The sequence below is a fragment of the Papaver somniferum genome, chromosome 3 (genome assembly GCF_003573695.1).
Source record: "Papaver somniferum cultivar HN1 chromosome 3, ASM357369v1, whole genome shotgun sequence".
In the NCBI taxonomy this organism is placed as follows: domain Eukaryota; kingdom Viridiplantae; phylum Streptophyta; class Magnoliopsida; order Ranunculales; family Papaveraceae; genus Papaver; species Papaver somniferum.
In genome coordinates, this window is record NC_039360.1 from 108,650,173 (window position 1) to 108,666,316 (window position 16,144).

The 16,144-nt window shown below is 38.3% G+C and overlaps 1 protein-coding gene across 1 annotated transcript; it reads right to left on the reverse strand.

The window, feature by feature from the left end:
• Positions 1-15,235: 15,235 nt before the first annotated feature.
• LOC113359844 (protein NYNRIN-like) lies at positions 15,236-15,808 on the reverse strand. Its single transcript, XM_026603417.1, has one exon. The coding sequence runs from the start codon at positions 15,806-15,808 to the stop codon at positions 15,236-15,238; it is 573 nt and encodes a 190-aa protein (XP_026459202.1).
• Between the last annotated feature and the right edge of the window lie 336 nt (positions 15,809-16,144).

Below are 16,144 nucleotides of genomic sequence, written 5' to 3' on the forward strand. Positions count from 1 at the left end.
ATTTTGACCTTTGCTGAAAATCTACCATTTACAGTCCCTTTATTTTGTTAGGTAAGACTAATGGTAATAGAAATAAAAGTAACATGGCCACCAGGGTAGATAATGGAACTACAGGTCTGTTGTCTGATGCTCACATCAGAGAAACTGTTTCCTTTGTGATAGCATGACAATATTCGTGCTTTTTTGTGTTTTTTTTTTTATTTCTGTCTTTATCTCTTGTACTTGTTTTGTTGTTTCGTTTGGTGATATATTCCATCTTTCACAAGAGTAAAAAATACCCTGGATCAATCAACAATATTTAACCCACTGTTATTAAGATTATAATTGGTTACCTATGGGTTATTTTTCAAGGATTCAACCAAAGATCTTCGAATAAAATCCGTCATGGAATGCAACGTTATAATGTGATAAGAATTTTATTTAAACAATACAAATATTATAGTATAAAAGCACTTCCTTATGTAAGTATCATAACTGTAAAAACGTTACCGTTCGCAAGTTCCATGTCCACAAATAATACAAGCCACTTAATATGAAACATGATTACCAAGCTAACTGGATAGCGTAAAATGGATGTGGCCTTGAATTTAACTTTCTCGACACACTGACCGTGCAATCTCGATTAGTTTTCTTACATCATTAAAGAACATATTGAAAAGAAGTGTAGTTATACTGCACATTGTCTAATAAATACTCTTTATAGAAAAGATACTTCTAGATGCTTACGTGGTTGTACCATATCATTCTAATTTATGGTTACGCCGTATCATCAATCATTTGCATGCCCTTGACATGTCATCATACTCACATTGTACTCTTGAGTCATGATTCTTTTTTAAGACAAATCACTTGGTTTAAAGAGACAAAATTTTGTTTTGAACAACATGTTTCTTCCAAGAGTTACTTCAAAACCCTTACAAAAATATTTTACCACTCATAGAAACCATGTAGTTTTATTCTTTCCTTCAGCAACCCAACTAAATGACATTAAAAGATTTTAATTCTTTAATATATATTCCTGGGAATTCGAAGATGGATGATCGAAAAGAATAAAGCATGCATTAAAAAATGATATTTTTAATAAACAAATCTAATTGTTGAGAAATACCAATGAATTCATATCGTTAAAAGACACATCTAATCAATTAAAGATACCAATGAGGAGATAGCCCGCGTACTCCAAACATATGAGACGTGTATCATATATTTTGTATGGAATTTTAGTAATTTTTTTTTATGTTTTATAAGGCTTTTGAGGGTTCAAAATTTTCTATTGGTTGATATGTTTAGAGAGATTATTACTTTATCTAGTATTTATTCATCGTTATTTAACTAGGTTATTTTTTATAAAATATTAGACTCGAACTAAAATTTCTTATTAAAAAGATAATTAAAGAGATATCATTTATTTTCAAGATATTTCGAAAAATACGCTCTAAGTTTGCAACAATGTACCATTCTTACAAAAGAAATAACTCTAGCAAAAATAAAATGAAAAAGCGAGGGTCTAACAACCACACCCAATAATTCGTTCGACAATCTGTATGGACTAACTACGATATAATTTCGTGAGAATCAACTAGACAGTCAGACTCAATCAAGGAAATATATCCAAGAGTTGTATCTGTTAGAGCACTGCTCGGTCGTACTCGCAAGTGTTTCTATCTCAAGCTTGTTGTCAAGTTTAGTTGCCAAAACTATAAGTCTTGATTTCTAGTCAACTCATAGCTAAGCCTCGGACTAGGATAGAAAGTGTAGTTGAGCTCTAGAATCCATGGCGATCATCATACAAAGACGAAGAACTACTCAAGGAACTGGTGGAACTTCATCGACTAAAAGGTATGTGGAGACTTGAACTTATCCATCACTCAAAAGTCTATCTACTCTATCTCCTATCTTGAGACAAAAGTCGTATTGCTATATAGATATGATTATACACATTTTCCTATTTCGAGCCGAGTTTATCTCGCTTATCTATTTCTCGAAATATGTGTTGGTAAGATTTTTCTTTGGCCAAGTTCATCTTTACTAGTGACGAAAGTCATATTAGTTTCAATTACTTGAATATCGCTTTGACGAAAAATAGCTTGTGAACAACAACTATATAATGTCCTCTAAGAATGTTTCAATGATTAAAATGAGAGTTTAGAATATAACCTTGAAAGGATATAAACATTGTGTGATAACTTATACGTGTGTAAGTCCTTATTCCTTGACCAAAGTATGCGTACTTTGTGATGTGATTTTATGTTGTTGTAGAAAATGGTAGTAAAGATTCGTTCAACTCGGACTTGTGTAGACTCGATTCTAGACTTAAATATTAATTCTAATAAATATATACAAAAAGATGATAGCAATATCGGGAGAAACTGGGATTCAGGATTCCACCATTAATCAAAATCAATTGGTTTATATATTGGTTCTTAACAATTATAGCTCTTTTGTAGACTCTTTTTCTTTGCCAAAAGTAGATTTTATAAAGAATTAGATGTAAATCATAAGCATAGCGCATCAAGAGTTCTTATACTAAGCATACGATATCAGACAAAATCACAAATAATCAATGAAAATCATAAATCAATTAAAAACAAGTGCAAAAGTCATAAAGAATCAAATATAGTTACCAAACAATTGTGAAATAAGGCTTCCTCCATCATCCCAGTGTTGGGGTTTAGCTCCTCATATCAAAAACACGCACGAAATAATAATCCATAGCTCAAAAAGGTGTTTTATTGAAAAAATTGTGTAACACAGAGATTTGCAACGCTGTATCGGTGTTACAGACGTCACTGTTATAAGGTTCTAAGGCTGTAGAAGAACGATAGTTTTCTAGTGTGGCACAACTGCGACTGTCTACGTAGGTCCAATGTTCTTCGTTTTCTCCTTCTTCAGCAGCAGCAGAGAACTCCTCTGCGAGTCTTCTTTCTTCGATTCTATGGCCTCCGACCGAACCCATAACTCCCGATTCCCTTCTATGACTCCAACCAACACCTTATATACACGACAGGGTCATAAAATCCCGATCAAAATCTCTTTTTCTCTTCTCTTTGAATTCTCGGCTATTTCCTTTTCTTCTTCTTTACTTTACGTGTGTATGAGATGTATATATTCTCCGATCAACAGTATAGGATTCTATATCCTTATCCGGATGTATCTTTCCAAAAATATAGCCAAGAAATCGTCCACGAATGAACACTTCCCTGTTTTAGATAATCACCGAAAATAAGAGATTTTTGGTTGAAAAACATGTACCCCTGTCGTAACCAATTCAAAACAATCCAAGTACGAGAATATATCGACAAGATTTTCTCCCAAGTCAGCTTCAAAAATACTCGCAGGTGGGAAATTATTTTCCCGTGAACCAACTTCACCCTGTCTCATTTTTCCTCCATCATCCAGCCCAATCCATTTGGATCCGACGAATATACATGCCCTGTTTAATCAGTTTAAGTCCGGCCCATCCAAATTTTGCAGTTGAATCTTCAGAAAACTCGTTGAAACTCCTCACAGTAAAATGCGTAGGTGTGGAAGTTTTTTCCCGCCAATTTCCAATTTTTAAATGGTGAAGATGATGCCCCCTAACCAGAGTAAGGGTGTCTGTAGACATGGGGTGTAAATAACACATCCGGGGTGCAAATAGCAGTGGAATGCCCCTTAGTAATTTAAGTACCCCTTATCCAAATTGAGAGTCCGAATAGTATGTGTCCTCTTGGTGCCTTTATCAACTTTTCGAGCCGAATTTCTCCGCACAAGTGTATTTCTCCAAAAACACCTACAAAGATATAAAAAACCATAATAAATACAAAATCGAGCACTAACGATACATGCAATTGAGATCGTATTAGACACATAACTGCGTCTATCAAATACCCCCAAACTTATTATTTGCTAGTCCTCGAGCAAATCAAATAAATAAAATCCTAATTCGCTGTCGCAGGCATCGTCGGTTACATTTAGCGTATGCAACAAGCCTTTAAACACCTAGGTGTCCCTAGTGGCCGAGTTGTAGTCTCGGGAGGGCTTACAAGAGATATACCCACAAAACCTTTACTCCAGACCCTAGCTATCTACGCAGAACCTTGGAAGGCACTAAAGAATCTCCTTGGTTGGCATACTTATTGACTACATGAGGAAGTACCCTGATGCGAAATTCCAATTGTTGTACACGAGTTTGCACTCAAGCATACTAAAATTCATATAAAGTGACAGATCTCTACTCAGATAGTTTCTGGACATCATAACCGGAGTCAACCAATCACATGGATAGATTAAGAAGATGGATATAGAGAAAAACGTAGATGATGTTGACTAAGGTGAACCTATCCTAATGGACTGAGATACTGGTCTGGACTAATATCAACACACTGGCATATACAAGGGAACCAGTGGTCGATAATCCTAACTCTAGGTCAACTCAGCTGGCATATACAAGGGTACCAGTGGTCGACTTTATTGTATTTATTCCGGTTGGTCTGGTGGTTTGATCTCTTTCTTTTTTTTTTTTTTTGATTTTTTTTTCAACTCTCTCTTTTTTTTTCAACTTTTTTTCATCTCAGTCACTCTATTTCACCCTATCAATGGTAAAAAGAACAAAAAGAAGTGATCAGGATTCTTTCGATGTTTCCATCACGAGATATGGCGAAACTACCATGTTTTTTTTCTAACACCTGAGCTCTGTGCTTTTATGAATAGACTCTTCTCGATGTTTTCATCTAATCAGATTGGTTCCTCAACTCCTACAACCAAAATGCTTCCATCCACCTAGATTGGTTAGTGCTATCCGTAATAAACATAAATTTCTAGGCTCTGGAGTTTATTAATGCAACTAAAGAGTTTCTCCCATACCCCCAAACTCAAATATAACATTGTCCTCAATGTTCTAAAGATAAAATTAAAAGCATGAACAAGGAGAAACTATTACCATTCAAAGCAAAAGAGATAAGGAAAGATATTACCCTCGCATGAATATTGGGTTACCTCCCAAGAAGTGCTAATTTTAACGTCTTCAGCCAGACATAAGAAAGAATTAATCACCTCATATCATAAAGCAATAACCGAAACAACTGTGGATCATCTGAATCAAAATGTGTTAACACAGACAAAAGGAAACTGCAACAAACCAAGAATAAACATAGCACACCCTTGCCTAGTTTCCTGTTTAAGACAACTAAATCTAGTTGTGGTTCAGGTTCAGGTTCTATAAAGGGGTCTAAATAAAATATTTTCATTGGCTGCACTTCTTCATAAATAATATTTGAAATATCATGTTGTACAGTCTGTAAAAACTTAAATAGAAATTTAGAAGCACATAATAATAACCTGAATAATTGAGGATCCTCTAAGTCAATCAGATTTGACTCACACAGTTGAACACAATGAAAGTGATGATCATTTTTAAGCAAATGTGTCATTTCTATTTTCCTAAAATAATTAGGTTTAGTCTCAAAACTTAATAATTGACACATCTGAAACTTATACGTTCCCACAATTGGTTGAAAAATATTTGGTGGGAAAACAAAATCAATCTGGATATTATATCCTGGGTAAACCACATCAACTAGAGGATGGGTTTCTAACAACTGAACTTCCTTATGGACATCACTAGGTTCAGGAAAACATGTATGAAGATAATCTTGTAAAATGGTTGAGGCACATATGTCAAGTCCCAAGTGAGGGATCTCTGTAAGAGCTAACGGTAAGGCACATGGATAATGATAATCACCCCCAAACTTAGAGGTTTTAGTGTCTCTAGATAGACTAGCTACAATTTCCCTAATTTCTAGATCATCAGAATCCTGAAAATGGCCAATTGCTTCGTGTAGATTATACTCATGTGATGCATCCTCACTCATATTTAAAAGATCTACGCGTTCATCTTCTTTATCTAAGACTAATGTTTCTAAATCGCTAGACTCGAAAACAATATTCTCAGAATAAACTCGTTCCTCAAAACTATCATTGGCTTCGTAATCAAAAGGAAATACTATACCGTCTAAAACGGGGTATCTCTAGTCAAATCCTCGTCCTTTTGAATAGGTGAATAATTATTAAAATTATTTGGATTTGAACTAGAAACACTATCATTATTAAGCTCAACAAATTCCTGATCACTATGCCTAATTTTCAAATTCTTCATCAACACTATCCTCATCATAATCATCATTATAATAACATGAAAATGGTTGAAGCTCGTCTAAACAAGTAGTGTTACCAATTTTATCCTCGTCATCTTGATTATGCAAATAACTATCCTCATTTTCAAGGGTATTATTGGAAACACTGTATTGGAAATTAAGATTATTTCGAGCAATTGTTTCGTTCGTCTCAGCTATCAGCTTAAGGGATTCCTCTATAGAAAGTTTTCTTTCGTCATAAACTAAGTTATTCATCTCAGCTATCTTACGTGTCGATTCCTCTAATTTCCTGAGGGACTCTTCTAAAAACAGAAATATAAGAATTTTGCTCGTATGACCGGTGCATGTGTGGATAGTAATTGGGCTCATCATGGTATGAGCCATAACCTTCAAAAGGATGATGTTCCCAACCACTATTCACATTATGGTCAAAGTAGTAACGTCCATTTTGAAACTCAGTCGGATAATCATTGTATTGGCTATTGTAATACCAGTTCGACATACTTTTACAGGGGTGTGAGTTTTCACATAAAATAAAACCCACTGACAGGGGATTCGTGGGTGGATAGAGCCTTACCTCCCGTACCAGACGGGCGATGAACCGTTGAAGTCGACTCAGGCCACCGACTCCGATGTCAGTGTACGAACCCGAGGGGCCGAGACAGTATCGTAACTGTCGTCCTTCCTTGCAAACATTTGATATTTAATTTTGACCCTTCCTTAGGGTTTAAAAATAATGTCCAAAGTGTCCAAAAAGTCCCCAAAAAATGTCCAAAAAGGAAAAGAAAAATTACAAAAATAAAAATCCTATTTACAGTTTCTAAAAATAAAACAAAATAACTATATACAAAATCTTCTGCTTCACTCTTTTCGGATTCCTCTTTTCTTTCCTTCTTTGGCAATGCTTTCCTTTTACAATACTTTTCTTTCCTTGTAGCTTTGCTCCAAATCTGAAAAGAATCGAAAAATACCAAAACGCGTAAAAAAGAACAAAAAAATAATAAAAATAAAAAGAAACCTAAAAAAAATCTAAATACAAGTCCGCGTCAGCGGCGCCAAAAAATGATGTGATTTTATGTTGTTGTAGAAAATGGTAGTAAAGATTCGTTCAACTCGGACTTGTATAGACTTGATTCTAGAATTAAATATTAATTCTAATAAATATATACAAAAAGATGATAGCAATATCGGGAGAAACTGGGATTCAGGATTCCACCATTAATCAAAATCAATTGGTTTATATATTGGTTCTTAACAATTATAGCTCTTTTGTAGACTCTTTTTCTTTGCCCAAAGTAGATTTTATAAGGAATTAGATGTAAATCATAAGCATAGCGCATCAAGAGTTCTTAAACTAAGCATACCTATCAGACAAAATCACAAATAATCAATGAAAATCATAAATCAATTAAAAACAAGTGCAAAAGTCATAAAGAGTCAAATATAGTTACCAAACAATTGTGAAATAAGGCTTCTTCCATCATCCCAGTGTTGGGCTTTAGCTCCTCATATCAAAAACACGCACAAAATAATAATCCATAGCTCAAAAAGGTGTTTTATTGAAGAAATTGTGTAACACAGAGATTTGCAACGCTGTAACGGTGTTACAGACGTCACTGTTACAAGGTTCTAAGGCTGTAGAAGAACGATAGTTTTCTAGTGAGGCACAACTGCGACTGTCTACGTAGGTCCAATGTTCTTCGTTTTCTCCTTCTTCAGCAGCAGCAGAGAACTCCTCTGCGAGTCTTCTTTCTTCGATTCTATGGCTTCTGACCGGACCCCTAACTCCCGATTCCCTTCTGTGACTCCAACCAACACCTTATATACACGACAGGGTCATAAAATCCCGATGAAATCTCTTTTTCTCTTCTCTTCCAAGTCTCGGCTATTTCCTTTTCTTCTTCTTTACTTTACGTGTGTATGAGATATATATATCTTCTCCGACCAACAGTATAAGATTCTATATCCTTATCCGGATGTATCTTTCCATAAATATAGCCAAGAAATCGTCCATGAATGAACACTTCCCTGTTTTAGGTAATCACCGAAAATAAGAGATTTTTGGTTGCAAAACACGTACCCCTGTCGTAACCAATTCAAAACAATCCAAGTACGAGAATATATCGACAAGATTTTCTCCCAAGTCAACTTCAAAAATACTCGCAGGTGGGAAATTATTTTCCCGTGAACCAACTTCGCCCTGTCTCATTTTTCCTCCATCATCCAGCCCAATCCATTTGGATCCGACGAATATACAGACCCTGTTTAATCAGTTGAAGTCCGGCCCATCCAAATTTTGCAGCTGAATCTTCAGAAAACTCGTTGAAACTCCTCACAGCAAAATACGCAGGTGTGGAAGTTCTTTCCCGCCAATTTTCAACTTTTAAATGGTGAAGATGATGCCGCCTAACCAGTGTAGGGGTGTCTGTAGCCATGGGGTGTAAATAACACATCCGTGGTGCAAATAGCAGTGGAATGCCCCTTAGTAATTGAAGTACCCCTTATCCAAATTGAGAGTCTGAATAGTATATGTCCTCTTGGTGCCTTTATCAACTTTTCGAGCCGAATTTCTCCGCACAAGTGTATTTCTACAAAAACACCTACAAAGATATAAAAAACCATAATAAATACAAAATCGAGCACTAACGATACATGCAATTGAGATCATATTAGACACATAAATGCGTCTATCACTTTGCTGCTCAGGAAAACCGGAACTGAAGTCCGCGTACCAGTACACGCACTGTCGGAAGTTCACATTCCATGAATTTCTGCTGGATTTTGTGAACTGAAAACAAACTTATTCCGGGTACTTAAGTCCGCGTACCAGTATGCGTACTTAAGTGGGTTAGTTTCTAAAAAACGATTATTAGTGACTTAAACTTATATAAACTAAGGAGTGCATACTTGCAAACCGTGGCTATAAAGTTCATGAATTGATTCGAGTGAATCAAATCGTTTTTGCTTCAATTGTGTCTTGTATACTTCTATGAGATCTAAATCAATTGAACACCTCTCTAACTAGTTCTCTTGAGTCATTTGAACTAGTTATGGTTAAGATGAATATGGTTGATATGAAAGTGCTCATATGGCTAACCATTTGGTTAACTACTGTTGAACCAACTAAGTGTACATATTTGGGTACGGTTACACAAACCTAAATAAACATGCATTTCATTTTTGTGTAACAAGCTAAGTTCGATCTAACGGTTGAAAGATATTAGCTTGAATCTAATCAGGTTTTTATCTAACGGTGAATATTGAATGCTTTGTTACCAAGGTAACTTAGATTGAAAACCCTGATTTGAAAGACTATATAAAAGAGAACTCTAACATCTTTGTGATTCCGTAAGATTGGCTTGAGATTGATTTCTCCGATAGGCAAGATATAAATGAAGTCACAAACATCTTCGTCTCATCGTTTGTGATTCCGAAATATATACTTTCGCTAGTCGATTATGATTATTGTGAGGTGATTAATAATTCTAGGTTGTTCTTCGGGAATATGAGTCTGGGTTATCAATTGGTTCCTGTTCATCTTGATTTATCAAAAGACGGAACAAAAACTCGTAGGTATTTCTGTGGGAGACAGATTTATCTATTACCATAGACTTTTCTTTGTGATACAGATTTGTTTAATAAAGTCTTCGACTTTGGGTCGTAGCAATTCTTAGTTGTGGGTGAGATCAGCTAAGGGAATCAAGTGCATATTATCCTACTGGGATCAGAGACGTAAGGAGCGCAATTGTACCTTGGATCAGTGTGAGATTGATTGGGGTTCAACTACAGTCCAGACCGAAGTTAGTTTGTAGTAGGCTAGTTTTTGTAGCGACTTAATACAGTGTGTGTTCAATATGGACTAGGTCCCGGGGTTTTTCTGCATTTGCGGTTTCCTCGTTTACAAAACTTATGGTGTCTGTATTATTTATTTTCCACATTATATTTGGTTATATAATTGAAATATCACAGGTTGTGCGTTGAATCGATCAATTGGAAAATACAACCTTTGGTTGTTGATTTAAATTGATTGATCCTTGAACATTGGTCTTTGGTACCGGTCAAGTGATTTCTCTTGTATTCAATTAGACTCGCAGATTTCTATTTGCTTGAGTAAGTATTGAATTGAGAAAGTGAGATATAACTCTTTGATATACTTTTATTAAGATTAAGTATGACTGTCTAGTTGATTATCTTAAAGTATATTGGAGTTGATCCACACAGATTGCTAAGCGAAATATTGGGTGTGGTTGTTAGACCCCGCTTTTTCAATTGGTATCAGAGCAGGCAAACACGTTTAAACGCATCACCAGAAATAAAAGTTATGTCTCGACTGTATCTATTAAAGAGAAAGATTCGTCAATCTCAAATATAGATGAACCCAGTGTTCTGACGAGACAGACATACACTGACATGTGTGTTTATAGGTAAAAATTGTTTCTGCTGGTTTTAGTAAATTTGGGTGTGTGGATGAGAAACAAATCTAAAACTAAAACAAATGCACTGCATGGGAGTACTTTAGATTCGAGAGATCAATCTGTACAATCCTAGCCTAAACCAAGAAATGGTCGTTCCGGTCTTGCTTCGGTCACAAAGTGAAGGAGAAGGGTTGGTCTTATGGAGGGAAGCGAAGAAGGTGTTGAGACCAGAATGGTTAATTCTGAAGGTGTGTCTATTTTATGACTTCTATCAGAGTTTGGAACTGGCTTGCGGAATGAAAGCTATCAGTTCTTTGGTATTTTTCTAGATACTGTGTTGTTGTTCTGACCAAAACTTGTTGTTTGGTCGAAAATAGGTAAAACCTATTTATACAAGTCATATTGAATGCACCCTGATCACGTAGAAAGAAGGATTATTGAGTGATAGAGAAGTGGGGTTATGTGTAACTGTCAGAAACCATGTTCCCACTATGGAGGAAACTGGTTAGTTTACACCCACTACTTCTTGCCGCCACTAACTTCCTTGCTTTCTGACACTTTCTTATGATGCGCGTGTTGCACGCCGCACGCTGTAAATCTCTAGACCAATACCCTGAAGAGCATCCCCCAGTTTGTGACATGTTTGATGTCTCGAGTGTTTTCATGGAGAACATGCAACAGGTTGCTATGTGCGGCAAGTCAAAGTCATGAGACTTGCCACAGGAGAGTAGCACATGATGCTATTTGGCTTGTCTTAGTTAGTCGCCCAAAACTTGCCACAGGCCTATCAATTCTATGGCGAATTTGGACGGCTGAGATCGTAACTCATGAGAAAGGGTGGCCATTGATTATGGCCACATTCTGTTGGTGCCTGATGGTAGCACAGTGGCGTCATTGGCACATGCCAATGGTGTAGTGGCATATAGCGGCATGCCAGTGGTATAGTGGCGCCTGGCGTAGCCGTGTCTTAGTGGCATGACAGTGGGATAGTGGCGCCTGGCGTAGCCGTGTCTTAGTGGCATGCCAGTGGGATAGTTGCGTCTGGCGTAGCCATGGCAGCTATTTTGGCATATTGGTGTTAGACCCAAATATGGCTCTGGGAACATTGTCCTTGTTGCTATATCAAACTTAAGGCCTTAGGAGAATTACTTGACCTAGTTGGTGTGGCAACTTTAACTAAATTAGGGTTTGGCATATCGAAACCCTAATTAGCGCGTGTAGTATGGCCGCGACACGGTGGCGCTTTATGCAATCAGTGCCATGGACACATTAAAGGAATTATGGTAGGCCATAATATGGGAATAACCACAGGCGCAAGGATGGTCATGGGTGATTATAGAATAGCGCCGTTTTTAGGGATTGTCGGGTCCTACATGGCTCGTGGCATGTTGTAGGGCCAAAGTGGCGTAATTGGGCCACGACTGGAAATTAGGGTTTCGAATAACGCCACTAAGGCAGAGGCGTGTTTGGAATACCCTAATTGGAATATGTTATGGCGTCTGGCCACGAACAAGAAGTGGGTTAGCACGTTGGCGCGCTATTTATGGCATGTTGACATGTTCGACATGCTACTGTGGCAAAGTGGTACGTTTGGCATGCTACTGCCGCAAAGTGGCATGTTTGGCATGCCAATTAGCGTATTGTCGCGACATGGCATGTTTGCCATGTCACTAGCATACCGGAGCGGAATGGCACGTTTGGCATGTTTGGCATGCCCATTAGCATGTTGGCGCGGCTTTGGAGAGCCAATTTGGCATTGTGACCATCTGGCGCAACTTTGCGTCTTTTAATACTGTGGCAGGTTTAGAGCGACCTGATTGGTCGATTAAAAAGAGGGACCGGCCATACATGGGCGTGGCCACACTTTTAGTGTGCGTGTGGCGGATTTAAAGCGAACTGATTGGTCGATGGGAAATAGGGCCGGAAAGTATGGGCCCAGCCACAACTCATGTGTGTGTGGCGAGTTTAAGGCGACCTGATTGGTTGACGGAAATAGGACCGACAAGTATGGGCCCTACCACAACTCATGTGCGTATGGAGGGTTTAAGGCGACCTGATTGGTCGACGGGAAATAGGGGCCGGTCGAGCAACATGGGGTGTGGCCACTTGCAAGTGGCGTCGGCTGGCCTATGGCATGGCCACACCTCCTTTGTTGTTGCTCCTATTCTGCGACTCCTTTTATTCCTTGTTTTCTGATTTTGGATAGGATTTTGCACCTACTAATCCATGGTGGATTAATTACCTAGTTCGCCTGGGCTTAATTTCGACAAACAAGGTATAATGTACTGCGCAGGGCGCAAAACCCTAATTTTTGCAAATTAGTCAGGGTAGTATCTGAACCTTGTGAATCATCACAAAATTGATTGAAATCTATGTGTTGACACGGAGTTCTTTAAGTTTATTGCCAGAGAGAAGTATGCTTTCCGATTGAATACTTTAATGCAAGGACCTTAACCTTGATACTTGGAAATTCGTGCTACTCTGCTGCGAGTGAACACAAATTGTCATGCCATACCAATATTAAGGGTTCAGCCGGGGAACATGGCACAGAAAGCATTCAAAGAAACTTATATTAACTGAATAATACATGCAGGGTGCCAAAATTTATAGAATATCTGGGATTGTTGCTACATGCACCATTCTGGGTAAATTTCATGTGAATATATGTTTCTCAATAAATGTGCCAGTGAAGAGGTTGAACACTCGTCACTTTTACATGGCTCTGTTTCTTTGCAGAGTGACGACACATTAAATACAAGGTCTTACAATTTTAACCCTGAACTAAAAACTACCATCAACATTAAGTCCCCTGCTTAGCATGTAACAGTAGCATTATTGCGGGGTAAGCATGAGATGGTGAAAGACAAGCGATAAAAGGACAAGCTAGAGTAAGTAAATATTACCAGGAAAGTGGCTGCCTCATATCCTCAAGATGTGTTTTTTGCCAGGGCTTCAAGCTGGAGAAACGCATCCGTCTTTTGACTATCTGGCCGTTTCCTTCCGGTCTTCCTTAGGGTTTTGATGAGAAACATTACCCAGTCAGGGTTGAATCCTTGGCTAGATACGTCCCGTTGGGGCTGTTCGGCATCCGTTTCTTCTTAGGGTTTCCTCAATATATATGCAAGTGAAACTAGATTGTTCCTCTCAGTTCATAATAAAGACTCTTCTTGTTGAATTCATATCTCTTCATCATGTCGAACAGAAGTAAATCATCCTCGATCCAGCCAGATTCCTCAGTCAAACGCAGGCGGCTCGCTTCCAGAGTATGATTCTAATTACCTCCTGATTTGTAAGTGATAATTCTTCTTTTCCTCAAACATCCTTGCTTCTTTTTTTTAGAGTGGGCAAACTCCTGGGTCTTGTGACAATTCCCCCGTACGGATCATTCGAGTCAAGAAGATCATTCCGGTATGCTTTTCACTAACAAATAGATATTTGCTTGCCACCATCAGTAGTTAACAAGGAGATATTTTCTTTTGTGTACAGGTAACCAGTTGGAACATACGTGACCATGGTTGATGACGACGATCTGGCCACACCTCTTCCTTCAAACTCGAGTACACCAACTGATACAGACCTGGAAAATGCTGATTTGGGTATTTCTTGCTACGAATATCCCAATGCAGGTTTGTCGTTCGATATCCACATGAAGTGTTTATCTTCTAGCTACCGAAGTGTAGGTAGATTCTTAGTACGGAAGGAGTTCGTGGCTTTGTACACGAAAATATGGAGAAGATATGTCCACATTTCAACCAGGAACGTGGTGCAGTATTGCTCGTTTGCGTTGGTCACCACAGTGAACTGCCTTTTGCCCATGATTGTCGAAATGGAAGGTACATTCATTCGCGACGTCACTGAAGCAACTGTTGAAAAGTGGGAAAACATGGTATCTACCTGCGAATCCCTAGAGTTTAACGTAAGCTGGCTGCGGCACCGTCTTGACATTGTCAAAGTTGATCGAGCCGACATCTTTGCCAACGTTGTTCCTGCTACAAAGGCCATTTTGGAAGAGGAAAAGGCTCTGACTGCTGAATCTCAAAAGGTGGAACAGGCAATCCGTGATTTGAAGAGTATGACTTAAAGGTATTAAAACAGGCTGAAGATGATGCTTTCAAGAAACTACAACTTATTGGATGGTCTTTTCTGAGTTGTTATTTTGAATATGCAGCCATGAGAATGTCTGATTTTTCTTTTGGGTTCTGAACATTTTTTTTTTGAATTGTATTGGTTTTTGGAAAAAGCAAATGGAATTTTCATTAATATGTTCTGACTAAATGAAATTTTGATAACTCAAATACGAGGGAAACGATAAAATTCCTGGATGGCCGTGTCGTGAAACGGCGAGAGATGGAGTGATGGTCACGCGTAGTATGCCTTGAGCCATTTTCCATTGATGACCGCTTCCAATTTGCCTCCATCTTCTTTGGAAATCTTGTAGTACCCACTGTTATATGCTTTGGTAACCACATAAGGTCCTTCCCATTTTGGAGAGAATTTTGGTGCAGACATGTCTTGTTGAATGTGCTTAGCAGTCTTCAATACCAGATCTCTTGTTAAAAAAATTCGAGGTTTTACGGCATTATCGTATGCTCTGGAAACCCTATTTATGTATACATGAGCATGTTCTTCCGCCTTAGTTCTTTTGGAGTCCAGAGTATCTAGCTCTGCTATTCTGGCACTTGACGCTTAAGCTTCATCCCATTGAACTCCATTTGCTGCTGCAATTTTGGCCGATGGAATATTAATCTCTGCTAAGAGAACTACATCCGCGCCATAGACAAGTGAATAGGGGGAGACGCATGTGGATCTTCTAGGTGCCGCTCGATATGCCCATAGTGTTATAGGCAGTTGTTCGTGCCATATCTGTGGATTATCATGCATTGTTTGACGGAGAATTCGAATTAAAGTCTTGTTGGTACTCTCGGCTTTCCCATTCCCTTGGGGATAATAAGTAATAGAGAAGACTTGCTTAATTTCGTATTCTTCGAGTAACTCTTGTACTTGATTGTTGGCGAAGGGAGTGCCATTATCAGTAATGATGTGCTTAGGCACTCCAAAACGATAAACGATGTATTCTTTAATAAATGCTGCAATTGTCGCTCCAGTAGTCCCTCGCAGAGGAATGGCTTCAACCCATTTAGTAAAGTACTCCGTTGCGGTTATGATATATTCATGATGTTTTGACGATGGCGGGTTAATCTTCCCAATGATGTCAAGTCCCCAGCTGTGGAATGGCCACGGACTACTCACCGAGTGCATGGGAGTAGAAGGTGTGTGGATGAGGCTTCCGTGAATTTGTCACTCGTGACACCTTTGAACAAACGCTGCTGCATCATCTTCCATAGTAGGCCAGTAATATTTCTCGTGTATCTGGAGGAATAGTTTCTTCTACCCTTAGTGTTCACCTTCATGCGTCTCTTTCAACATAATTGGGATTTCCACCTTTTCCAGACATCGTAGCAGATCACCTCCAAAGATTTTACGGTACAGAGTTCCTTCATGAAACACAAATCTTTTGGCTCTTTGCTTCATCTTGGCTGCGTCCTTCTTATTGGAAGGAAGTACACCGTCGCGGAGGTAATTAATGTATGGATC

Bases quoted from the DNA above. Each gene is read 5' to 3' on its own strand.
- LOC113359844 (XM_026603417.1), bottom strand. From the start codon at position 15,808: ATGCACTCGGTGAGTAGTCCGTGGCCATTCCACAGCTGGGGACTTGAC.